Here is a 27,977-nt window from a genome sequence, read left to right as displayed (position 1 = left end):
AGACGTGTATCGCAACAGCCGTATTTGCAATTTATTGTTACACAGCCCAAGTCTCAAGTTTAAACATACGACACGCGAGATAACAAATAAAGCACTAAATAATGTAACGGAGCTGCATGCTGATTATAGAATCATAAAATCCGAATGCAGATCTATTTCATAGAAACGCGCATCGAGTGATAATTAACAGAGGCATTGCATACTTCAGTCGGCGTACGAGCCAAAGTACCTCTTCTTTATGAATACACGATTTCTCTCGACTCATTTCCGAACACGGTGTTTCGTTTCCTTTATTTTTTGCTCCTAAGTCAGTATTAAACTCGGGAGAGCCGCATTAGTGATTCTCGTTGATAATAGGAGATTCTTTTTAGAAAAAATTAATGGATTTCTTTCCCTCCGTTTCGACGAAATGTTGACCCTCTTCACGATATACTATGAAAAAACCATATAGGAATGTCTCAAATTTATTACTACCTATTTCTTTGATTTGTACATTATTTTCAAGGTTTCCAAGAAAAACAGGTTTAAGAATTCGTTGATATTTTGGTATTATATTATTATTTTCTATGTTTAATACAACCATAACTCAAGACATTTAATTAATAATGTAAGTTAGCTTCCCTAAAATTATAATAGAATATTTGGACAAGTACGAAAGAAGACATATTACATGTACTACATAATATTGTGCAATAAGGAGTAAAATGGTTAATAACTGAAAATATTCTCGATTTCACTACTATTAGGAAATTTAGTAAGAATAATGTAGTATAATATTAATAAATTTGTTCATTTTGAATATAAAATTGCGCCCTTTGCGCGCATCATAGATACAGTTCTGCGTTTGATTAATAATATAGTTGACGATCGAAGTTCAAAAATGTAAATTTTGTTAAGAAACTTTCGGTTGGAAAGTTATTAAAAAAAACATTTTAAAACATATTGTTTGCAAATGGTTTTCAACGGTCTAAAAATTCACATAATTTATTAATTTGTATCTTTTGGATACGTATATCGTCGCTATCCGTTATTTATTTATCTTCAATTTAACATTAATCATAATTTAACCCAAACTAAAACCTATAACCGCTTGCCTACCTTTTTAACTTTTGGCGCCCCTAAACGAAATTTAGCCAAAAATATTCCAACAATTTTATACAGTGTAAAGAAACAGCCGTTCGGTGATATGTAAAAATGTAAATTTACCAGAAAATGTTCATCGGTTGTATCTGGAAGAGGGCCCAGACATTTGGCCGAGGCGTAGATAAAGAAATACAGTAATTCTTTCCGAGAAATGTTCCTCATTATCAACCAACTGTTTCGAGTTTATTTCCAAACCATTTATAAACGGATGCTGGCACGATAAACAAAGAAGTCGTTGAACTACCACGGGAATATGAATAAGTGTCGACGAAACAACATACGTATCGATTTCGGGGATCGCTAATTTTTGAGATATAGCTCGACTGAGTCATCGGGAAAACACCATCGGGGTGACACACCACCCCTTGCCAGACTTTCTTTGACATCGTTGCTCGATTGTCTATCGCGAGCTTCCTCGACTGTGTGCCGCTATTAAATTTGAGCAGAGTCGATAGGCTACCGCGAAATAAAAGCGGTGGTCTCTTATTTAACATAGCCGACAGGCGGACAGTGCTCAGTCGACCACCGACCGTAACAGAGTATTCGCATTTCAAAGGTAGACGTATCGGGGATCAGTAACGATAGTGTTAAAGAAGTTTCGCGCACTGTGAAAAGTGATAGCTGCTTTCGATCATGATTCTCTTGATCTTCACGCTTGGGCCGCTATTCTTGACGAGTAAGTTTCTTTCATCATCGTTTTGTTCGCGTTTATTCGCGAGAAACGAATTTCGATCTCGACTCGCGCGTTCTGGCACCCTGCGAATTCTTCATTAAACGTGGAACGTTTCTACTACAAATAATATTCCAATAATCTCGAGTGTCGTACAACGGAATCGTCATTGAAATTATTTAACCTGTACGATTCAAATATTTATGCAATACGATTCAAATATTTCTAGTGGTATATTTCGGGACACGCGACCGACCGAAGTATGCGTATCAAATTCGAACGAAATAATTTTCAAAAATATATAAACCGATCAGTGTTCGAAAACAATATTCAAAACTGTTAATACTGATATGTCAGTGATTGTGCAGCGATTATATTTTGAATTTTTAAACCAAGTTTTGTGGGGACGTAACGATAAGGCTCGATGGCAATGTCAATCAACATGTATCGGCATAGAATTCTTTTTTTTAGAAGTTATTAATAACATTATCAAATCCTCAGTCTGAACTGATCGAAAATAAAAGGTTAAATGATAAATTACGATATACCGTCCATTTCGATAACCGTTACCCTGGTAGGCGCTTCTGAGTTAATAATGCTTATTATTAATATCACGGAACTGTTTGAAATTCATGAAGAGGCCGTCGATGTCGCCGATGCATATACAACTCGGTCACCCCTTGCATTGTAGCCAGTATGTAAACGACAATTAGAACATCACCGAAGATTTCCATCCGAGGCGGAAGCGCGAACCATGAAGTGAGAAATTGAAATGGTTACATAAAATTCGCGAAATAAGAAAGCTGACCGTTACAGTATACAGTTATAAGAATTTTATAAATTATTTGGTCGTAACAAGTGCCGTAAAACTAATTGAATTCTTTGTTTACAACGTTACGATCTTCTTCGGGTAAAACATATCCTAAAAACAATTATAAAAAAAAACGTAGTGTTATTAAAAATATATCAAAAAATTACAAATTTGTAAAAAAAACAAATTAGTTTAAACTTATAGGAAAGTGAAACGATCACTGGAACAATTTTAATATGCATTTGTTATTATCGTAAATACTATAACAAACGTAGTCTGAAGAAGCATATTGTACTTCAGATTAATTTTTCGATCCCTAATTTGAGTCTCATTCAAGATTTATGATTTCAACGTAGAAATACATTAATCTGTGCTCATTTAGATTATATTTATTACAATGTTTGTTCTGAGTATGGCAATTAAGATACCCTAAAATTCCTTACAATTAAATTTTACTTTTTACCTTTACTTTGGGTAAAAATGACATTCTCAACTAACAGTAAAGGAAACGTGTTACTTTATTACTATTTTTGTAACCCTCTATGGGCCGAATTTTTTTTTTAAATATAAAATTATAAACCTATGTATGCAGATTAAAAAAAATTTACCAGTTTAAACAATTTTATTATAATTAATTCACTTTGTAACTTTTATATAACAACGGCTTACAATGTTTGCAGTACTGTGCATAAAAGCTTAAGCGTGAAATTCCATAAAACAGTTTGCACTTGGCGTTAAACATAGATGTACGTTGCATTTGAATAGAATTAGCTTCTAATTGCTTATCTATGAAAATTGAAACATGGCGCCCTTTTTTCCTACTAATTCCTTTGTGCTCATGACATAATCAAGATGCAATGTCAGTTTTAAATTCCATTAAGTATAGTGATGCTTGGGTCTCATAGAATGCGATGAACAATCTCTCTTATATAATAGCCAAGCAATTAATTGTGGTCCTGAATTTTCCTTATTTGATGATGATCCAGTATTAAATTCATCATCACTTTATACTATAATTTTTTATTAAATTATATATTGATGAATTGAACAATCTAAACTGATATATACTGCCTAATAAATATAAATAGAATAACAAAATACCCAATCAAATAAAAAGAATTTCTTCATACAATGTAAAACCATTATAAGTATTTATTACATTTTAATCATTGTATGCTGGTCCTCTTCAGAAACTATTTGTACAATTAATCTAAAGAAACATTATAATTTAATATCCTCGACCATACATACAATGCATATATCAAGCATTTATATAAAGCATTTATAAGAGCAAAGAAATGCAACTGTTATATCGTTAGAAATTTTTAGAAAGATGTCATAAGAATTCGAATTTCGACATAAGACGCCTGTGCTTTAAAAAAATCAATTGTTCTGTGCTAACATTGAATTATAAGAATTATGGGGGGCAAATCTAATCGCCTTTTGACAACGGTATCACAAATGTGTGTCTTATATAACGAATGTTTGCACGTGTCCACGCGTATGTATAAAATCGGGCACCCGATTCGATATATCTATGTTAATAAATCTTACCACGGTATAAATAAATTTTGGCTGTTCGGTAAGGATGATCGAATTTACGTAACCGTTTTACGCGCGAATTTCAACGCGTTGCACCAAACTCTGCTTTCTTCTATACTCAGGGGGGGAACAAGATAACCGCGTCTAATCCGGTGATTAGAATAAAATGAGTTAATACGATGTTCCTTGAACGAGTTAGAGGTTAATTAGTGCAATTTACCAGTTAAGAAATCGAAACTGTCAGTCGCTGTTTTTGTCGGTTTCCAGACGGTTGTGTTTGCAAAATTCAAGTTCCGATTGTTCACCAACGTCTAACCGGCAAATAACAAATTTCAAATAACGAATAAAAGAAGAGTCCGTAGTATTATAATCAAATTATACTTTACGTTGAACGAATAAATCTTATCCGAATTACTTCGATCGAGTAAACGTTGGAATTAAATCGCTTTTTTTTATTAGCCATCTATTATCCGAATAAAATTCCGCCCAGCTTTATTGGCCGCGCTACATACGTTTACCACGATGGCTTAAAATACTTTCTGGGTCCGTGTTTACCGAAGTAATTTAATGAAGAATTTCGCAACCATCGACAGTGTGACAATAACGCGACGTAAGGGATCGGTGAACTATACATATAACCACACAGGTACCGTAAAACTTCGCGTACCTTCCCAATTCGATACTCGACGTTTCCTGTATTCCAATTTACTGATAAATATCACGACCACGAAATTGGGCTCTTACGCTAGATAAACGCACGATCGTTTATTTTCGGTAGAAATGGACGACGTATATGGCAACATGATTTCGCGTTTTTGATAAAGCAGTTCCTATTACAGAACATAAAAGAGGAAAAATTATTTTATTAACTTAACGTTGAAACTGTAAAGAAATCATAATAAATATTAGCAATCGAATTTTCCAGCGATGTCGCACTAATAATTCGTCCTCAACCTCTCCGCAGCAAATTAACTATTGCAAAATAATGTCATTAATCTGTAATTGGAGCTCTTTCGTAATTTTAATTATTTCTCCGAAAAGGCATCGCAACTAGAACGAAGACGTTGGATTAAGACAATTATAATGTGCGTTCTAGGCGACGAATTACTGTGTCGTTTCTTTCTATTTGATACATAAAAAGCAAATATTCCACGTTTACCCAGAGCTTCTAAAATAACTGGTCAAACATTACGAATATATTCTGCTCATTGTAATGACAGAAATAGGAAGGTAACTCCGGAAATGTTGTCTTCCCCAGTTATAGCGTGTTACAGTTACACGTCAGAGGAAATGCTTAAAATGGATTCCTCAAGCAAAAGGAGTTTTGTCATTCTTAACATCATTCATATAACAATAGAACATTCCGCTCTAGAGTATGAGCAATAATAAATGATTTTCACATTCTTGATAGCTAATTCGATTGCTGGAATTTTTCTTGCCAATATATATATAATATATATTTGTTTGATATTTTTTATCATTATAACGAACAGAATACAGTCACATGTTGTTAGTTATTTAGAAACACGCTTTATATACTACCTAGATTTAAAACGAACAAAATGATTCAACAACAGAGTAATGCGTATTTAATTGCGATCAGCAACATTCGTAACGATTTTCGTTGAATAATGCATTTGAACATTCATCAAATAATGTCAATGCATATTTAGTCATTTATTTTATGTGCACTCTGTATATGCTATCTATCTTTTATTTGATATGACATACTTTTACTCTGATAAAAAGGAGATGCAAACATAACCCACCATCAGCAAAGTGAAAGAAGAAAGAGTTCAATCAGAGTAATGTATACTTATGATCCGTAACATTCGAAACAACTTTCGTTAAATAAGATACTTGAACATTCGCACAGCAATTTCTGGCTGTAAAAGAATTATAAGATCAAGCAAAGAGATTGTGGTCTACAGCTTGTTTGTCATCAAAAAATATTCTTGTAAATAGAAAGTAATGAGAATTGGTCGCCATACGTTTTAAAATTTGAAAATGTTGTAAGGAACAGTTCCAGCTGATGCAAAAAAAAAAAGAAGTTCGAATAACGATATAAAATTGGCTACCTTTCGAAACTATTATTTTACTACAAGTAGTTTGAGTGTAACAGATTTAAGTTTATCGATTTACAAATACCTGACCCAGCCGAAGCAATTTTTGGCCACGAAAGAATTAGAATGCAAAACAAATGACAAAGGAACAAAGAGCCTGTGATTAATAGCTTGTTCGTCCTCGAAAATGAAACATATTCTTCGAGGAAACATTACGCGCAATTTTCCATCGGAAGGACGTTCGCAGGACAAACGGAGTGAAGAATCGCGGCATTAGATCGCTCGTGGCTTCATTATCACAGAAGTTACGTGCTCCGGAAAGATATATAATGTCTACAAACATTTTGCTCAATTTGCTGGATGCCACGTGTTGCGCAATTTCCAGCGGGGGAAAAACGCGCCAAAACCGAGAAGCGCTCGCGCGACGAGCATGCCATGGGCTGCGCGAAGGTGATCGAATCGCGAATCGATTTGTATTCGAAAACTCTGTTACGCGGTAATTCCCCTCGAATCGCGCGAGATTTCCGCGCATGCGCGCCAGGAAAGCGCGCTCAATTCTTTCAGAGTTCAGAATTTCGATACTGTCAGGGTCTTGCAGTACCGATCCACCAAACAGCTGTACAAAATGGCTCCGAACTACGTTCACGATGCGAGAGAAATCTATCTTTACGATCATAAATCGCGTATCCGCGATAAGAATGCTGTTAATCCTTAATTGACGCGAAACGAGCATTTGTTAAAATGTTCCGATCGCTAAATCTGAATTAGGCAGCTGTCTTTTCGGTTACGAAATTTATACATTACACAGTACACCAGCCATTGAACGTTAACGAATGTCAGAGACTTCTAAATTGTACGGTGTGTCACGGGATTTACGACGAGCGGCAAATGGCCACACGTGTAATCGCTGGTTCGTTAAAAGTACCTTTATATGCGGCATTAGCATCAATCGAGCGTACGCAGTACACCGTATGAGCAGTACAGGGTGTTTCGGGACGAGTACACAGAGGATTGATAGATTGTTGGGAGCGGTCGTTTCGAGTAAGCAACGTCGTAGGAATATAACCGATATTTTAAATATTTGCTCATAGCCAGTCATACTATCTAAACACGCCCTATGGATTCCAATGTTATACACTGTACGAGATATTCGATACTACTGTGCTACTTCGAGCCAGTTAAAATCAGAAATATAATGTAAGAAAACATTTTAGAGAAATATAATTTTTCCATGTACAACAAATTCTTTTTGGGCGAGTATCAGGAGAAAAAAGTTGACTAGATTTTTTAAACGGACAGTGATATTTCTCTTTCGTTACCCCGGGTAACTCTTGTCGAACTGAATAATATTTACTTGAACCATTTATTTCTATCGTGCATCGTTACAGAGATAAAGAGAAAAATTATTGGTTTTACCAGTACGTTTAGAATCAAGTATTCTAAGTTGCATCGATTCTGTTTAGAATCATACACGTCAATTATATAATAAGGAACCATCGAACGAACGAATCGTTTAAATGTGATATAAAATAAAAATAGATATTGCCTACAGAGTGGGAAAATATAATAAAGTGTAAGCTTAACCCGTATGTACTGTACGTGATAATTATATCAAATACAAACTAGTCTGAAGAACCCGTCCTTGTACATAGACTTTATACGCAAACTAGTTTACATTTTACAGACTTGTTTTACGCTTGCACATCACTATGTTTCATCAGTCTGTAAGTAGTATTTTTATTTTGATTCGTTAGTTAGTACTATTAATAGGTATCGAGGGCAAGATTTTTGTTCGTCAATTTTATTCGAAATGGTCATGACAACGATGCAAAGATTTTTACGCTTGCGTTAACACACCCTGTATATACAATATGCAAAACTGTAATATAACTCTTGCCTCTGTAAATGATAAATGAAACTCTAGACTGCACTTGATGATGAAAGCAGCATTCGAAGAACGAGTACTCTATTTCGGAAGTAATCTCTATCCCTCGCTCATTGAAGCACATTAAAGCAAATAAATGAATATAATGATTAATCAAGCAACTCGAAATAGAAGCGAAGAAACATTCATTGAAAAATTAATAAATATATGGTTGAAGGAAATGTTCCTAATAAAATAAGAATATTTTAACACCAAACAAAACGTGGTAGAAATAAATACGATCTCGTAAAATCCTTTCTATTAAGAGAGGATGTAGAACCAGTTTAAAGAAACATCGATGACCTAGAAATTTCGAAGACCGTGACCGTTGAAAGAAGTTTCGTCTCGACGAAAAGAATAGTCCCTTGAACCAAGCATTCTTCCTGTCATCAAAAGTAACTGCGCAACCTGTGCGGGGAGGAACAATTATTGGGAAATAAAAGATTCGAAAGGTCATCAAACCCCGATTGCGCAACAGTAAAGTCTTCATGAAACTGAAACATATAACTTCTTGGAACTGTAACAGAACAGCGTACACGGTAATACATTCCTGAAAATAATCAGCGTTTCAAATTACATCGCAGTTCGTTATCAAATCAAGGCATTCAATACTTAAAAAATTACGAAACAACCATTCAACAAAGATATTTCTTTGACGCACATAACTTAAATTTATTTAAGATTAAATTGTAATCAACATTTTCGTCCTCTTTGGAAACAAAACGTAATATGAAGGCATGCGTGCAAGTTGGTTTCCATATATGTAATCTGTTAAAAATCGAGTAAATGTAGAAAATAATTCCGTGTTGTAAAGTCAGTTTGCGTTTAATTTTTACGGTCTTCTGTTGTTGGCTATTTTACTTGATTTTACTATGTAACCTTGCTTTTTTTTTACTATACGTATACGTGACATCAAGCATTACCGATCATTTCATCCAACTGTTGAAGTATACATACAAATGAAAATAGTTTTGTCAATATTCCTGGTACATTGATTTTCGACCAATTATATGTAATCTGATGTACTTACACAACAAAAATTATATGCATGTACTACATGTAACGATAAAAAACGCTCCATAATGTAAAAGAAACGATACAAAATAATTCATTATACAGGTATAAAAAAATAAAATGTTTTATACCGTTTTTCAAAAACTCTAAACTCTTCCCAGAAGAAATCTTATCAGTACTCCTCTGTACATACGTGATCGAAACGTTAAATAGACTTTAATCTTAAGTAAAGTTACTTGCTCTCACGATCAAAGATACATATCCATTACTGATATCAATTTATAAAAAGCAAAAAAAAAATGTAAGTGCTATATTTGATTTCTTAGTAGGTCATATTTACAATAATATAACTATTTTAATAAAATAAGAAAAAGTGCATTTGTTTCAGGAGTTTCCCTATTTAATTCGTTGAATGAAAATTGAAATTTGAAATGTAAAATGAAATATTAGACATTGCGAATAATTCGCTACACGTTGACGTTTTTTTTTATTTATTATTCGAATAAAATTGTGATCAGCTCTGGTAAAAAGAACCGAAACGAAGTACGGTTGTAACGTTTAAATAAATCAAATATAAAGCTTGCTTATTATGCTATTTTTATGATTGTGATTCCTGCTTTTTTCGTAACCAAGAACGCGTTTTTGTACATATGCAATGACGCACAGATCGTACGTTTCAAATATTCCCGGCACAAGAAGAAATTCGCATTAAAGTACTAGATCGTTGTGCAGTGTACATGCCCTTGTTTTGATCGTCATCCTTGGATGTCACGGTATATTTTACGAGCATTTGCCCTGCATTTGCAGCAATAAATATGCCGTATTTATAGAGGACATCAATGACGTCAGACGCTCACGGGCGATATTCGGTTTAAATTAGTTTATAGTCCTCGAAACGCAGCTGAAAGGACCTCCTGCATATAGTGTACGTCTAAGTTCGCCTGGAAACAACGTCCCCGTCCTAAGCAAATGTTCGTCATTCGATGCACGTGTCAAGCATGTGCGTAAGACCTGGAAGCACGGGTACGAGCGATTTATCTTTGTAGATAGGGGAAGGGAACTTTACCAGGCTGACTCATTAACCGGTAATCGAGAAGCGTCTTTACTGTGCGTAAGGAAGTGGTCAGTTTCGTTTTTCACTATGCACCGCAGATTTATCACTGGTTCATGAATTATCCATAACGCGACGTTCGGACAATTACTACAACTGATAACGGTATTCCGGCAGCGTCGAATCTCTTTTCTAGAAAAGCTTCGAATTTACATAAATTCAGCGGCTACTCATTTTTACAGCCGGATACATTCAATTTTAGAGTAATGCACAAAATGAAATCCAACATCGATATACATTTATTTGAATTATTTTTTTTTTTTCGAAAAAGCTTGAAACGTATACATTTTTCTCGCGGTTGTTCATTTTTACCTTCGCGAATACGATTATCAGCGAGCTTGCAATATTTTTTTATGGCAAACAATTGTTGTGCGATAGTATCTTGTTTCATTTTTATTCAGAGGTCAGTTCATATGCAGCAAGTATTTTTGCTTTTAGTGTCATGTCAAACAAGCGTATGTAGATTTGTGCGAGTGATTGGACATGTCTAGTAACAAGAATGCAAACTTTCGATATCATCGCAAGAATGTTACAAGCTTGATATGAAGTGACCTTTGAGGAATGAAAACGCAACAAGGTGATACCAAACATCAGTTGTTTACGTTTAGGTTAGAGGGTTCATTATCAATGTGTAAAACTATATATATCCAATCTTATTGATTGAATTTTTATTGCAGTTCTTAATTTATGCCTTTATGAATATGTAAAATAATATTTTCTCAACCTTATTAATTTTATGTTATCAAATATCATTATTAGCATGTTATAATCAATACGACTTCAGTATTATTAAAATACAGCAATATTAAAGATATACTGATACAAGTAAATAATGTAATAGCGATTAAAATTATTCCAACACTATCTAAAAGAGAAATTTTGAATTTAAATATTTCATCATCAACTTCAAATATCTTTTTCATAAAAGCTTATACAGGGTGTTCGGCCACCCCTGGGAAAAATTTTAATGGGGGATTCTAGAGGCCAAAATAAGACGACAATCAAGAATACCAATTTGTTGATGAAGGCTTTGTTAAACAATTATTAACGTTTAAAATTCCGACCGTACTGAATTTTTTTCTCGAAAATGCGCAAGATTTGGGGGGTATGTCTATTCACCAAAAATGATTGTAATTGACCCCCGCAACCGAAAATAATTTTTTTAGAATTAATTAAAAATTTTTTTTTTCGTCGAAAAATTTAGGCACCTACCCTCTGTCAATTTTTCTTAAAAATTCCTTTTTCATTTTTAGTAATTTTGTCTGACGCCCTACAGAAAAGTTGTCTAATACTCTTTTGTAGGTACCCATGAGCTCTACTTCAGAAAAAAGTTTCATTGAAATATACTCACAAATGTAGGAGTTATGGCTGTTTGAAAATTGGACCATTTTTATGGGGTTTTTCTCATTTTGCGGGGACAAGGACCAACTTTTCGAATATTTTTCGAAAATAATTTTTCCAGAACGATTTGATATTTTTGAATTTAATTGTTAATAACTTTTTAACGAAGCCTCCATCAACAAATTGGTATTCTTGATTTTCGTTTTATTTTGGCTTCTAGAATACTCTGTTAAAATTTTTCCCAGGGGTGGCCGTACACCCTGTATACATTCCATCGCAATTCATAAAAATAATACTACCATTATTATTTGTCACTTATTGCATATTGTAACCTTGAAAATTGGTTTTAAAGCAAATAACTAATGGGTGTTGCTATCTACTATCTCATTCGTTTCCCAAGGGTCAATTCATAGAAAGCAAGCACTTTTGCTTACAATATCATATCGAACTTGTCTATGTAGATTTATGTGAGTGACGTGTGTTGTAACAAGTACATAAACTTTTGTTACTATCGTAAGAAAATTACATGTTTGATATGAAGCGACCTTCGAGAAATAAAAACGAGACCAGGTGACATTAAACAGTTATCGATTACATCATAATAACAATGTTTAATATCAATAGATACAATTACATGATGTTAATCTTACCAGTATGTTTTTACTACTATTAATATGTTTGCCAGGTTTATTTATTAACGTTTAAATCGCTTAAAAGTTCGTAAAAGCGAAAGTTTGAAAAAGGTTGACGAAATTTTGAAGTAGTTATAATTACTTAAAATAAAATAGGCAAAATTAGAAATAGCATGTTTTCGCAGTTCGGTTATTCGACACGATTTGCACCATATGCATTCTTTCGCTACTGCTAATGTATGATATTATCTTGTTTCAAGATCATTGTTCAAAGGTCAATTTGTATCAGACAATTATTTTCACATTAGTTATCACATCGAGTAGGTGTAATTATATTTCCATGACAAACAACACGTGTATAGTAACAATACTGCGATTCTTTCTTACCGTCATTAGGAAATTATAGGAAATTATAGTAGGCTTGATATAAAGTGACCTTTGATAAATGAAAACGAAAGAAAGTAACGTCAACTATCAGTTGTTTTGCATTATAGTTACAATGTTTAAACATTAACGTGTCTTCGAATTTATTAATTGAATTTAAATTATTGCGTGATGTTAAAAATTAATACGAAATTTGTCTTCGATGGCAAAATTTAATTTCCTGGGTAATCAAGTTTCAAATAGACAAGAAAAGTATATTTAAAATGTAGGTCAATGGATTGTACACTTTCGTTCATTGTCATCAGTGTTGAACCACATGCAATAATAATGAACAGAAAGAAGAATAACGTGTTACGAAACCAATGACAACTGTGTTATCTGATACACATGCTCAGATCTGGGCATGTAAAGCAAATGAAGATTATGTTCAAAAGAAAAGATGTAATTTTCCATAAAATAGTCGCAGCTCATACGTAAACTGTGCCAACGTAGTTTCCAACTTTTTGCCATTAATCTACCACAATTAATTAGAAGATTTGCAATCTAGAAAACAAACTACACGACCGATTTTAAAAGATGAATCACACATCGGGAATAAAAAAAGTGCTACATAATTAATGTCGCAACATGTTTCTTTAATCTAAATTGCTCATCATATCGACGATCCGTAGCGATCGACGCAAGTATAGTTTGAAAATATTTATTAAACTATCCTTACGCTGAGAGGCATGTGCCCCTAGCGCGATCTTAAAAGGTTTGACTCTTTCTTTTCAACTTATTTTTTCATGGGGAATTGATCCTAGTTTGGTTATACCGCCAATAACATTCTGTATGCATTCTTAATAACCAAACTTGATGTATAAAAATATCCTCTCCTTGTTGCATACATCGATTATATTTTAATATCCGATGGAACGTCGGCATGTATTATCAAAAACTATAAATAATTTACACAAGAGTAGAGGCAATGGTATGTAAAGACAGTAATCGAATTCGTATAACAAATCGATATTTTTCTTTGAAAGCTGATTCGAACCACGACAACCTCCAATATGGAGACTAGAATAATTCATCTGTGACGAGTTGAATGCAATGCCGTGGCCAGTTTGTATCTTTCGCGAGTCTACTTTCACCGGACTATCAAGACGCCTCTCGCACAGTGTGAAACTATTGTTAGTTCTATCATCGTGTTTACACTTTCGATTGCAATACAAGCATTGTTCGTGTCGCCGTCGCAATTTTCGTTCTACGTTTAATTCAATTGTCTCTCCAATGAATGTTAACTCCGTCAAACGGGGCCTGAGAATTCTCTTCCCTTTTTTCTCCCCCTTTTAATCTCGGCCCAAGTTTTCCATAATCGTCAGAATTCAATCGCGACAAGGATAATAAGATTCCCACAATTGCCGGTGAATTACGCGCGAACGTACAGCTAATTAGTAGAAGGATCCGATTCGACGTGAAAATTTATGGAACGCGCTATAATGTGCAAATTGACCATGCTCATAAATCCATTTGCTTTTCTTTCAGACCTCGTTTCTGCTGACTTCGGCTACGATGGAAACGACGGTGAGTGAATCACGAATCCTAGTATAGCTAATAAATTATTCGAGCGCACTCGGTATCGATTTATTTGAAAATTACAAGAACTCGTTTGATAATTTCGAATGCGTTCAACGCGGTGTACAGGGTGTCTCCAAGCAAAACGATCGAACTAATCTAATATGTTCCACGAGTGAAAACGATGGAGAAATTGCATATAATCGTAGGCTCGCAAAAACTTGAACAGAAAGTTATAACAAAAGGACAAAACACAATTTTTCAACGATGACAGCCTTGTGTTGATAAGAGCAGCTGACATTTCGAAACAGAATTATAGTGATTAATAGAAGTTATATTATTGATTATTTTCAGCGACCTCAAGTAGCAAACAAATATCGACGACCTATTCTTACCATTTAATGTGAAATAACAAGTATGTTATTAAAATCCATAGTCTAGTCACAAATTTTTTTCAAGATATCCCCCACGGCCACATGAGCAGAAAAGAAAGAATTGTACTCTCTCATTTGAGAACTGGCCATTGCAAGATAACACATGAATTTCTCATAAAGAAGACCGACCCTCCCTTCTGTTGCGAAGTTCCACTTACAGTGCACCACCTTTTATATGACTGCCAAAAACTTTCTACTCAGCGACTCAAGTATAAAATCAATCCTAACACGGCCTTTACGTCCGAAGAGCATGTAAGAAACACCATAGAATTTCTTAAAGAAGCCAACCTCTTCCACAAAATCTAAAATCAGCACAGAAACCCGTCGCTAATGACCATGATGTTGATGCGACGTAAAACTTTATATAAAAAAAAAAAAAAAAAGTATGTTATTATCCTCTTCGCGTTCAGTATTTTTTCCTTATCCATGCATGATAAATTGAAGCAATTCCATCGTTTAATTTGGATACACTCTATACAGTAATGCCTATTTTTGCGATATCACTTGGCATGTGATATGCGATTAAATACTGGCTTTCAAGTGAAAACTTTTACAACAGATTGAAGAAGTAATCGGAACTTCACCATCACCCTCGTGTCTCAACCGTTTTTTAGCGAATGAAAGGAAAGACGAGATATTTCGTCGCTTGAAAGCGAGGAAAAAGAAAATATATTCGATAGACCTTGTACAAATGATTTAGAATATGCTCTATGATAAAAAAAACTCTAGCTAGGGGCATACCATGTCCATTATGTCTTTTAATATCCAGAACTGATTACAACAAGACACAGTCATTTTATCAATATTGTTTAGCATATTTATGAGTGACATCCCTTGAGTGTACGGTATAAATAGCGTAGCAAAAGTATAATAACGTTTAAAGATAACCTGTTAATTTACACAGAACATAATAAATCATCCACAATATAATTAACCTTGCAAGACACATTTAACAAAACTTAAGATTACGTTCACACTTGATAACTAAAAATAAATGTAAACAATTACGAAGAAATGTTCAACTATCAAACACGTAACAACTGTTCTGTATCTAAGAGTATTATATTAAGTATTCTAATGGATAAAGCCTAGAAAGCATTATTCTCTCCCTTCTTTCTAGGCCCGTCGCATTGGGGTGAGAACCACAAAGCCTGTTTAGGAAAGCAACAATCCCCCATCGACATAGAAGCAAAGGATGTTACGATGGCCAGTTACCCACCGTTAGAATTTTCTAATCTCCAGAATCCTCATAAGGCTAATCTTACGAACAATGGGCACACAGGTAAGAGTTAGCAAGGTCGAAATATTGACACGCACGAACACGACAATCATTGTCACGTTTATGAAAATCTAAGGACACGCGCGGTTGTGTTCGTAAATTACGAAATAAACGAAAAGTTTTAACAGCTTGAATATACAGGGTGTTCGGCCAACCCTGGGAAAAATTTTAATGGGAGATTCTAGAGGCCAAAATAAGACGAAAATCAAGAATACTAATTTTTTGATTGAGGCTTCGTTAAAAAGTTATAGAAACATTTCCGGTTACACTGTATATTTTTAGTAAAGAATTTTTTTCCCGAAAGTGGGTAGGAATTCGGGGGTATGTCTATTCACCAAAAATGATTGTAATTGACCCCCGCAACTTAAAATAATTTTTTTAGAACGATTTGGAATTTTTTAATTTAATTTTAACTTTTTAACGAAGCCTCAATCAAGAAATTGGTATTCTTAATTTTCGTCTCATTTTGGCCTTTAGAATCTCCCATTAAAATTTTAAAGGAGAACCATAACCATAACCAATATACATCAAAAACTTTTTTATTTATAACTGTATTTATAACTGTTTTATTTATAACTTATAATTCCTATAAATGTTTCGAAACCGGAATTGATATCGTTATTGTTTTCAACCATTTCCCAATACAGAAGGATTGACAACTGATCTTTGTACAGCGCATAGTTCTACACAAAGTAAACATTAACGTTCGGAAATAAAAGAAGAAGAAAATCATCGATAAAATACATTTTTCCTCCATATTCTTGCACGCCTTATAATTTTATAAGGGAGTGTAGTATAAGTTGCCTCATTCGCCAGAGAGTCTCAATAGCAATTCTTGAAAACAAAACTCTGCAGTGGAACCAGGCGTAAGGAGCTCTAATCTAAGCATAGCAGTGGCGTGCAGTACATACAAGGCAATTAGTTGTAATTTCCTTTCTCATTGTTCCTTTCGTTTTTTATAGTAAAAAACGTACATTCGCTTGAAAAATAATATCTGGTACTCCTTCTACCTGATTTCCACAAGGAAAGTTTTGCTCTCAAGAGTACTACTTAAAGTAGGACACACGGAAACAGGCCTTATGCCCGATGAGGCAACTTCCACCACGAGGCTGTTATGCTTGCTTGTGTGAAAGAGCTCTTATTTTCGATACCGATTTTCAAAACTAAAATTTCGTTCCAATAAAAAAGAAACGTGCGATCGTTATGCGTTACATTCACCTTTGGAAGTAGATAGTTTTGAACGTGATACATCGACTTCAAAGCTTACATAAGAAAAGATTAAGATTATATTACTAGGCATTGAGTAGAGATGGGGTAGTATGACCGAATACAGTCAATCGTTTCATTAAATTATACGTGCACGGCGTTCAGAAGACCGTGGCTTGGTGGGACATAACGCGCGAATTTAACGTGGCAGTCAACGTGTTAAAGCGCCAAGTCTAACTCTTCGTAATACAAGGTGAAATTCTAGTTGCAAGATGTGCAATTTAATCATTTGTTTGAATTAAATGGTAATCAGGATATACGAAAGAAACTTGTATTAACACGAAAGTATTTACAATCACGGATATAATATTTGAAAAAGAAAGCGTCGATCGAATGGTTTCCGAAAGTACATACTTTTAATACTTTTTCTTCCACGATTTTTTAATACTTTTTTAATACTTTTTCTTCACACTCTCGACTAACTAAATAATATAAAAGAATTTTATATCATCTCTTTATCTCCTTGAATATATTTTCGGAAAGAAATCTGTATCTCTGAGTCTTGGCAAGCCGTGTTTAAGCGAACCATAGTAAGTGCCCGCCTCTATCAAATCCCACTCTAAAGAATTCACACATATACAACACGTGTGCACCCTTTAATCTTTCAACACGTTTTAGAGTAGTTCATGAATTGGACGGTATTTATGAGCAGAGGACGCTGTATTCAGTCCACAAATTATGAGTCGGTAACACAGTATCACTGCGAGTACAAAATCTCATAAAATGTTAGATCTATTATATACCTCGTCTGTAGTTTCATTACACTGTCCGACAAATTAAAATCTTTATTATTAATTTTTCTGTCGTATTATTTCAAATCTAAACAGGCACACACAGTATTCGATACTAATTAAACTAAATAAAGTCAAATCATTGTCTACAATTTTTCGCGTTTATTTTACAAAATCAATTTCGTAGCACCTTTTTTTTGTAATGCGCGAAACTAAGAACAACCATTACTAAACATTTAGACGATCGTAAATAAATTCATTCCGCCGCACAGGATAACCACAGGTTTATTTTAAATAAATAGAACCCGAATAAAATCTATACTTTTATACGTTTATTTCACAATCTAGAGCACGAAAATTGTAAATGCTGTCTACATTAACGGAAATCTGATCAATCTATACGATAATTTACGTCTATTTTATAACTTCGTGATTTCTTTCCTTGGTAAGGTATAATCACAAGCATAGACCATTGCATAGATATTTATTGCAGCATGCACAATAATACTAAATATCTTAAGCAAACAAAATCTGCTTAAATCATATGCTTTCGACTTTATAGATCTTACTACAACTTGAATTTGTAAATCTACTGTAGTGTACAGATCATAAAAAAATAATTATTTACACAGGTACTATGTAGTTGTAAATAGTCTTGCTCTGGCAAGTATAATTATTAAAATTTTAGATAAACCACAGAAAAATCAACTAACCTTCATGATATTATTTTTCTGCCTTCACACTATTTTATTTGCTTGTTGCTCAGAGTTTATTATTCTTGATTTGTACCCCATAGTTTTGTTTATTCACATCCAGCTGCAAACAAATTATTTTGCTTAGGATAATAACAAACATTAGCTGTGGAAGATTCCTGAACAATTAGCAAAAATTTTCTTCTTACCAGTTCTTTTGAACCCTTGTTATTGTAATCATTGAATATAGTTCTTAAGACACTGGAGTCAATCTTATTCTTGTTTCCCCAGTTTAGTCTATTCTACAACATATAGTCCAGCATCCTATGCAAATTAAATCATTAATACAATAATGTAACAACAAAACGTCATAATCAATATGCCTCAACATTGAATTTCTTACTCCCTGGAAAATACCTAGAAAAAATCTTGACTACATAACCCCAAAGACAGAAATCTAAGAGATTGAGTCTACCTTGCCCTATTTATTATTTTGCAATGGTTTTGTAGAACATTCCTAGCAAACGGCCCGTTCACCGATCGGGATGAGTTATACGTCATTCGATTCGTCTAATTCAGTACATTATTGATATGTATTTCATTATCTGCGGAAATTCGTTATTTTTTTATAAACTTGACAATACCTGATCAACTCATGAAAAGTCTATGCGTAAAAAAATGATTTTTATGCATACACGTTCTACAAATTCCCATTTGACAATGTAGCATTATCAAATTAGATCAATCATTTATCATTTGTAACATGAAATAGCAACGATAGTCACTACCTGTTTCTACCTGTGAACCTGTCAAAAAATGTACTTAACCTTACTTTTTTACTATAACTTTACGACAAGTTTATAAAAAAATAATGAATTTCCGCAGAAAATGAAATGCATATCAATAATGTACTGAATTAGACGAATCGAATGACGTATAACTCACCCCGATCGGTGAACGGGCCGTTTGCTAGGAATATACCAAGCCCACTTAGACCAGTGGAAGGAAATGTGGGTTTAAAAGACAATTTGTTATAATTCCGTATTAAATAATACGAGTCACTAAAAACACTGCCGAATTACAAGACGCCTAGAATATTTAGTCGAAATTAGAAAATGTTAAACAACACAATGCAACGGAGTTTATCCGCTGTGTCTCAACACGTATTCTTATAAACCGTGAAATTTACCACACACAGTTACGCCATCTTGCCAAACTCGAAAATTGTTTGCGCGGTAACAGGAATTATACGTTTCGAACGAATTATATTTTCGAATTATTTGCTAATTCCTTCGACCCATTGTAATTTTGTGACGACTATATCACTCATTACTGTTTTATTCTAAATATATGCTTAGACTCCTCTATACAATTTTCTTTCGAATAAAAATGTTCGTTACTCCTTTCCTTCCCTCCAAAATGAAACTGAACTTCAGGCGAAATATTCTACTCATTGTCTACTAGAGAATTGATCAAGAATGACTTCAATTTTTTAAACTTTTTAAACAACCATCTTCTATACAAGAATTTAGAAATAATAAATTTTGAAGTACAATTATTTCATATTGATATTAATCACTTCAATTGGTTTAATCGTACTTTATATGTGACTCTTATCGTCGCTTATTGCATGTCGTAGATGTTAACTCAACGTAATTATGATAAACCTTCAGCGAATCCCGTGTATCGGGAAGAAATGGCTTTTAGTAAACGAGGCTGTTTAGTAAATAAATAATTTTAGCAAGTATAATGCATCGATATAATAACAAGGACTGATTTCTTCATTTAGTAATGATCCAAAGTGTCGATACCGAGTTACCCACGATATCAGGGGGGCCAATCAACGATACGTACATCTTTCAACAAATGCATTTCCATTGGGGCCAAAACGACAGAATCGGATCCGAGGATCTTATTAATAATCATTCATTTTCGATGGAACTTCATGCCGTTTTCTGGAAGAAATCGTACGAAACTGCGGATGAGGCGATGAAACATTCTGACGGTCTCACCGTTCTAGGATATTTATACCAGGTATCAATCAAACACTGCCGCACCTTATGTAAACAATCAAATCGTGTGATATCAGATATCATCAGATACAGTAGTGCCCACGTAAATGACCAAGCTTGGGATCGGCCTCGGTCATTTATAGGCATGGTTAGTTCTCAGAATTCAACAGAGATAAGGAAAGAAGATACAGGGTGTTCGGCCCCTAGGAAAAATTTTAATGGGAGATTCTGGAGGTCAAAATAAGACGAAAATCAAGAATGCCAATTTGTTGATTGAGACTTCGTTAAAAAGATATTAACGTTTAAAGATCCGCCTGTAGAACGGCAATCTGCGTACAGCTGTGTGCATGCAATAGTGGTTCTCACTCAACATGAGAAACTCTACTTACCGACTCATCGACAGCCTTACAGTTTTTTGAGTGAGAACCACTATCGCGTGTACGCAGCTGTTCGTAGATTGCCGTTCTACAGGCGGAACTTTAAACGTTAATAACTTTTTAACGAAGTCTCGATCGACAAATTGGTATTCTTGATTTTCGACTTATCTTGACCTCTAAAATCTCCCATTAAAATTTTTCCCAGGGGCCGAACACCCTGTACACAATGTATCGATAACGACCGGCATCAAGTTACACTCGACACGCTAGATATTCGAAGCTGCTTAGCTTCTAAGAATTGGTGGGGATAACTCTGGTTACTTATGTGGGCAAACATCCGGTCACTTATGTGGGCACTATTGTAGATTGGATTTGCACGTTTCGTTTCGCACGGTTACGTTTCAACAAATGTATTTGATCATGCTTAATGTTTACTCCGAAATGAAAAACACGGCCCCGTTTAGTTTCACTTTAAGTTTGATTCATGCAAAGATTTTGTTAGGAAAATTTATATTGTTTCAGACCACGGATGATCCAAATCCAATTTTCGATTCGATAGTTTCCCGAATATCAGAAATAGAGTCAGCTGGCAGTACTATAACATTAGATGATTCTAATGTCTTGAATAAATTGATTGCACCGGATATTGTATCCGCACAAAATTATTACACGTACAAAGGATCGTTAACCACGCCTCCTTGTCTCGAGATCGTTCAATGGATCGACTTCATAGACCCGCTGCTCATATCCCATGATCAGGTATTTCGAAAGTTGTTACATTTAATGTAATGGATAAACTTTTATGAATGATGTATTTCTAAAACATTTGGCTCGACTTTAACGTTTACTAACTGCAAACATGAAAAGAGGTGCGAATATGTTTCGTAAACACTATATGTAGGTACCTTGAAGTTACGGTCGTTTAAGCTTCAATGTCAGAAAAAGTATCTTCCAACAGAAAGTTTCAGGAATTGTTGAATACGTTCAAATGTTTTTGCATTTTAAAGTTTGACCAAATAATTTAAAAAACAACTACGTAAAAATATGTTTAAGAATACTTAACAGTATAAGCAATGATACTTTAATTTTTAGTTGGCAGCATTCCGCAATATTCAATCCTCAGATGGTAAAAATGTGACACATAATTTCCGTCCAGTGCAGCCACTAAATGGTAGAGTAATTTATCGGAACAATATTGGTGAGATCACAGAAACACCTAATTCGACAAGTGGTTCAATGACTACTACAACTCGTGCAACAACTGCTCCAACAACTGCTCCAGCAACTGCTCCAGCAACTGCTCCAACAACTGCTGCAACAACTGCTGCAATAACTGCTCCCACTACAACAGTTGGAGGAAAATTAACAAAAATGTCTACGTTAACGATTACTTCAACAAGTGCGCCAACCACAGAATCGATGAATCGTATGGATAAAAACGGAAGTCAACATTCTGGACAAGAAAGAATATGGATAGCATCACGTCAGTATATTTTCCGTTTTATTTTATAAATTTAATCACCATTATAGTATTGATCAGATGATAGCTTGTTGCATACGCGATATGTCGATCGATTGTAATTTATATGCTAGTATTATTTAATATTTCAGTTCTTAAAAATTCGAGGTTATTTACTTCCGTTTTTAATGCATTTGTTATCAAACTTGTTTTTTTTTTCAAATTTATATTTTATGTAATTTTTGTTACAGCTTTCGCGGTAATATTTGGAATCATTTTCCTTCTACCATACCAATAATTCTGACTACACTGGAAGCTCTAGTCAATTACTTTAACTCTATTGTATATGTATACAATTTAAGTAAGGATAAACCAAGTTTTAAATAAGTATTTACATAATACATTTCATTACAAAAGAGGTATTATTTATATTCTCAGAGGCATTCGTATTTAAACAAAATGTCTATGACATTTTATTAAATGAATATCACCTCATGGCTATACAATTATAGGATATATGTAATAGATATATATACCTAATGCAATTAGTGTAACTTCGTTACACTTATTCGAATCAGCTGTGATGTAAATATAAATGTATAAGATAAATTATTTAAAAATATATGTTGGATTGCTATGTACAAAAATTGTACCACTGTTAAAAATATAATGTAATAAAATGACAAGAATTGTAAGTATTTCACTTTATTTTATTACGTGATATAATCAATATTCCTATGCTGTGTCATAACTTAATAATTATGTACAATGCCAGTATATATTTTTAATAAAATGTCTTACATAAATAATTACATGTAATTAAAGGAGAGAATGATCAGATATAGTATACAAGTTTACGTACACTTTAAATAAGACGTTATTTTACTAGTCAAAATATTTGTACTTCGACTATTAAAATTAACAAATTTCATATATATATATGTAATGTAAACAAATTTTATGATTTTTCTGCACACGCTATCGCAATATGCATAACCATTATTTAACTTTACATAATCGTTTACCAATATCAATAACTTTATTACATGAAGGAAACCATATATATAAATTGTTATTGTACCAAGTGTATCATATATACATATTTTTGTTTCGTATATACAAAACTTAAATAGTATTAAGTAACATTGTACAATTTATTTACGGCTAATTGAAATCAGATTAAAACAAATTTTTAGTCACATTGAATCGAACTAAATTTAACTAGTTTTTTTTATCTATTTTTAACTCTATTCAGAATTTAAACTAGACAATTAGGGAAAACAGTATTTAATAATTTCTCATGATCAAATAGTTATAATAAATAAAACGTGTAATAGAATTTGCATTATCCTAAAACAAGTAATCTAATATATAAAAGCGGAAAGTTGAATTACGGTGCCAAGGTTGCTGATCGTTTATCTCTGTTTTTATTGCGTTGAATAGTACGCGCCTTAAATGCAGCAGCATTCATCAATGTCTGTAATGAAACGTCTCATTAATTATGGAATCGTTAAATACCAATTCATTTTATACCGTCGCGATAATGAACTTACCCTTTCCAATTTAGTAGTTTTTTGATTTGACGGTATTGGTAAAACTTTATTACCAAGGTGGAAAATTTCGCGTAGAAGTTGATTTTCTGCAAGATGAATATTAATACCCGGACCCAATAGTCTACAACATGCATTATACTGAGTTCGTGCACACCATCCTTCTAAATATAGAATTTCTTGGCCGAATTTGACGTGCATCTCTGGTACAACATCTTCCTAATAATGATTACAGCAATGGTAATTAACAATATATAGCATACAAACAGTGATGTACAAATCTTAATATTTTCATTACAAAACATACTTCTATGTAATGAAGTATATCTCTGAAATTAGCTCTTTGTTGCTTCCGATCTTTCTTTGCTCTGTACTTGTTAGAATCTGTAGCCAATTCTTTTAGTATTTCAATTAAATCCAATGACCAATCTTGTTCGTAATCGCAAGAGAAATTACGACCAAGTTCAAATATTACAGCAAGAGCTTCTCCAGCCGATAATCGTATATCCAAATGTGGTGATTCTAGTAACTCTCGCAATCTATTCAGAGAACTGAAACAAAATTGATTTTTGTTTATCATGTTCTGTCGATGTTAACGTACGACGTCATACAGGTAAATATACAGGGAAAAGACACTTACGGCATGTAAGTATTAGTTTTATCGCTTGCAAGTAAATTATATATATCAGCCGGGGTCATAACAGTTAAAAGAAGCGTCCACGATGAAATCGCTGCTGCATGTAACTCTGCCATTTTGGACGAAATATTTGGTAAAGCACCATTTCCTTTCAAATAGGAGCCAGAAAAAATACCCGATAGTAATTGCACAATTTCGATAGTGTCTACTGCATCGTTGCCCGATAAAAATTGATTCATGCTCAAAGCCCAACAACACTGTAAATTTCATTAAAATTTATTATATTTTTGTTAATTTAAAATTACTTATTAGTATATTAAGTTTTGTTTTACCTCCAAGCGAGCTTGAGTTGAAGCTGTTGCGTCGCCAGCGATAAAAGTCAAAGTACTTTTTAAATCACGGCAGACTGTTTCAGCACTTTCAAATGCTCCCAATTGCACGCAAAGTAAAGTACTTAATCTGGCTGCTGTTGACTGTTCTTCGCTACGCCCTTTTTTCAAACCCCGTTCCACAGAATCTGCGATGGTCATTTTTCTATCCTCTACAAAATCTGGTACATACTTGGTAGCAAAAATTTTTTCAATTCCATTAAAGCAAATTGTTCTGCCCTTTGCGCTTCTCTGTGTTAGACCATCTATAGCTTCTTTCAGTTTCTCCTCAAATGCCTCCTGTTGTGAGAATTCTTCTACTTCATTATCATTTACGTCATCCACCATGCTTCGATTATCAGACTGACTACTGGATATGCTGCATGCATCATTATTAATCGAATCTTCATCAGATGTTAACTCAGCCTTTTTTCCACCGTGACCTGTTTAAGAAGTATTTTTCTTATTATACAGCTTGTATAATATTTTAAAAGTATTACTCAATGATCATGCAAGCATAGCTGCATGCAATTTTTAATGAATACATTGCTATGTTAAGAAAACTAAAATATTTTTTAAATGTTAAGAGAGAAAAATAATTTTAAGCGAATAGTATATAAATGTTGATACACGTAGCAATAAAAAACAATCAAAAAATTAAATGTTATTAACGCTGGAAAATTAATATTTATAAGCTAATTATAAAAACAGTGAAAGGAAAAGTGAACAGCTGTTGAAAGTGAATGTTATGTTATATAATGTAAAGCCTAAACAGCTGTTACTCTTGACATCCAACATAATCCTTTTGTATGTAGTATATCAGATAAGATAATATAGATGCATAGAAAATGAAAATTCTGATACTGAAATTGATAATACTGTTTTGTAAATTTTAATTTATAAGAAAAAAAAAAAGACATCATTACTTCTTATTACTAGGTCTGCATTCTTTAAAACAAGTACACCTTTTGAAAAACTTATAATAGAATACATAAAACTAATTTAAAAAATAAACTACATACAAGCGAAAAATATTAACAGTATTTGATTAAGATATTAACTAGGATTTCGTGAAAGCGATTGAACTTAATCGTTGCTGAAAATAAAACGTAAAAGCAACGTTTGTAATTGTAAATAATGTAAAATCATAAAATCCCAAGACATTCATTAGAATAATTTCATAAATTGTAAACATTCGATTATGTATCGTGTGCGACAATCTAAATTTAGTACTAACAATATGAAAAGAAATATGGTTGATTGTCGTGAAAAGCACGATTCATCCATTAACGCTTATTTTATTTTCATGATGAATAACGATAAATGGTACAGGAAATTTCGATTTCTTATAATTTGATGCGAAAAATTCGATCAAAGAAGTTAATATGCTTTCATTGTAGGATTCATATATCAAATTTACGTTAAGTATTTAAAACATCTTTGTTCGTTCCTAACCCACAGACCCCATGTGCGAAAAGCATGGAAGTCACATGGGTATAGGAAATGGTGCCATGATATTGGCTCGCTTCAAGATTCTTACGGATATTCCGTGAATCGATATACGATTTTTTAATCACGAAACGAATCAAGTGTGTGTATTCGGCGTTGTTAAAAGAAAAACGCATTAATCGACAAAGTACCCGTGACGTAAGACGAAATAAATAAGATTTATGTACGAGATGAGTCATTCGTTGGAAAGACCGGTAATTTAAGTAATTATCTACGTAATATGATTTCGAAAATAATTGTGCTGACGAATGATACTTAATAGGAAAGCCGTCGGAAAAATAAGGAAGCTTTTACCGGATTTTCCTCTTCTGCCTCCTTTGCCTGGCATCGTTCTTCACCTTCCTTATTGCACAATTAATACTAACAAAAATACTCGATCAAGAGGGTAAATGTCTTGCACTATTAATTTTCTTTCGTATACTGTATGCACTGCATGAATTTTTAATCAAAACTTGGTAAAAACTCATTAACATGTTGCAAACTATTCAAAACATACACGCCGAGACAGCCTGCGATGGGCTTTCTCAAGTGCACTGTCTTTCGCGATCGTGAATGTACCCGAATATCGGCGAATATTCCCGAACAATGACGACGCATGCGTCGTGCTTCCGATAGCTGCAATGCTGGAACCAATAAATGTCTCGCTTTTGTGTCCTATCGGACGGTCCGATAGGTAGGTTGCGTGAAAGTTTGCGTCTGTGTCGTATAGAATATCTATATTAAACGCGGGAAAATTCGACGAAAGGATCGAATGAACATATTTACAATTTATATAAAACGAAGTAGGATATCTTGCGTATTTTAATAACTTCGGGAATCTGAGACTATAGTTGGGTTGAAAAATATCCTGAGAGAAATTTCGGACTTTGGATACTGTCGGTGTTCCGTTACACATACATATATGTTTTTGGGGATCCAAAAGTATCTATACGAGATGTGAATATACATATGTATTATATATATATATATATATATGTATATATATATACTAGGTTATAAAATGTGACCTAGTTGTGGAGCACGGTTGAGTGCCGACAAGGATCGAACCGGGTAGTAAAACACTCGGAATTTCAGCAAAAAATAAAATATATTCTCTACAAAGTGATATAGATTGAAATCGCAGAGCAACGTATGTACAAAAAACTGTCTTTAATTGTTAAGCAATTTACAAAATATTCGTAATCGTATCAATTATTAATATGGACGAGAATTTGAATTGACAGTTTGGTGGTGATCGGTGTTGGTCGGGAATAATCGGCCATCGTATGTCGATCTGTCGTTCGATTTAACACAAGAAGACGAAGTTTTGAATGGATCGCGCACAATCACGCTGCGTGAGTAAATATTTGTTAACGATTATTAATAAGTAAAGAAATTCAATTACATTAAAAAAGATGGCAGTTCATAAATCGTAATGTTTAAAATCCTGTTTTGTTGTAATTATCGCATAATAAATTAAGGTTTTCGAATG

General features: G+C 33.6%; 3 protein-coding genes across 16 annotated transcripts in view; 1 reads left to right on the top strand and 2 right to left on the bottom strand.

Moving 5' to 3' along the window:
- LOC143347012 (F-box only protein 28-like) overlaps positions 1-22,065 on the bottom strand; it is a 29,590-nt gene extending 7,525 nt beyond the window's left edge. For 7 of the 14 annotated variants that reach the window (XR_013080539.1, XM_076775801.1, XM_076775810.1 and 4 more), the window contains exons 1-2: positions 18,804-19,532; positions 18,616-18,718 (exon numbers count right to left, since the gene is read on the bottom strand). Coding sequence is in view for 1 of the 14 variants with exons in the window: in XM_076775813.1 (XP_076631928.1) it covers positions 18,616-18,621 (6 nt within the window). In the remaining 13 variants the exon portion in view is untranslated. The other 7 variants (XM_076775809.1, XM_076775808.1, XM_076775805.1 and 4 more) reach the window with 7 other exon arrangements.
- Positions 1,628-23,925, top strand: LOC143347011 (carbonic anhydrase 2). Its single transcript, XM_076775799.1, has 7 exons — positions 1,628-1,819; positions 14,163-14,201; positions 15,747-15,908; positions 20,384-20,628; positions 21,506-21,742; positions 22,076-22,466; positions 22,694-23,925. Exons 1-7 carry the CDS (start codon positions 1,777-1,779, stop codon positions 22,738-22,740), a joined length of 1,164 nt encoding a protein of 387 aa, XP_076631914.1. The 5' UTR covers positions 1,628-1,776; the 3' UTR covers positions 22,741-23,925.
- On the bottom strand, positions 23,302-27,061 carry LOC143347010 (interferon-related developmental regulator 2-like). The gene is made up of 6 exons (XM_076775798.1): positions 26,801-27,061; positions 24,962-25,440; positions 24,633-24,886; positions 24,300-24,543; positions 23,996-24,211; positions 23,302-23,919 (listed from the first exon to the last, which is right to left on the bottom strand). The coding sequence occupies exons 1-6, from the start codon at positions 26,832-26,834 to the stop codon at positions 23,833-23,835; spliced, it is 1,314 nt and encodes a 437-aa protein (XP_076631913.1). The 5' UTR covers positions 26,835-27,061; the 3' UTR covers positions 23,302-23,832.
- Positions 27,062-27,977: the final 916 nt, after the last annotated feature.

The sequence above is a fragment of the Colletes latitarsis genome, chromosome 10 (genome assembly GCF_051014445.1).
Source record: "Colletes latitarsis isolate SP2378_abdomen chromosome 10, iyColLati1, whole genome shotgun sequence".
NCBI lineage: Eukaryota > Metazoa > Arthropoda > Insecta > Hymenoptera > Colletidae > Colletes > Colletes latitarsis.
This window is presented reverse-complemented; position numbering and strand designations above follow the sequence as displayed.

What these genes read in the sequence shown, in the direction of transcription:
- LOC143347011 (XM_076775799.1), top strand. Translation starts at nt 1,777, where the DNA reads ATGATTCTCTTGATCTTCACGCTTGGGCCGCTATTCTTGACGA. An exon ending in TGGGCCGCTATTCTTGACGA is followed by an intron (nt 1,820 to 14,162) that starts GTAAGTTTCTTT and finishes CTTTTCTTTCAG; the next exon opens with ACCTCGTTTCTGCTGACTTC. An exon ending in TTCTAGGATATTTATACCAG is followed by an intron (nt 20,629 to 21,505) that starts GTATCAATCAAA and finishes ATATTGTTTCAG; the next exon opens with ACCACGGATGATCCAAATCC.
- LOC143347010 (XM_076775798.1), bottom strand. Translation starts at nt 26,834, where the DNA reads ATGCCAGGCAAAGGAGGCAGAAGAGGAAAATCCG. An exon ending in CAACTCAAGCTCGCTTGGAG is followed by an intron (nt 24,887 to 24,961) that starts GTAAAACAAAAC and finishes TGAAATTTACAG; the next exon opens with TGTTGTTGGGCTTTGAGCAT. An exon ending in AAACTACTAAATTGGAAAGG is followed by an intron (nt 23,920 to 23,995) that starts GTAAGTTCATTA and finishes GTTTCATTACAG; the next exon opens with ACATTGATGAATGCTGCTGC.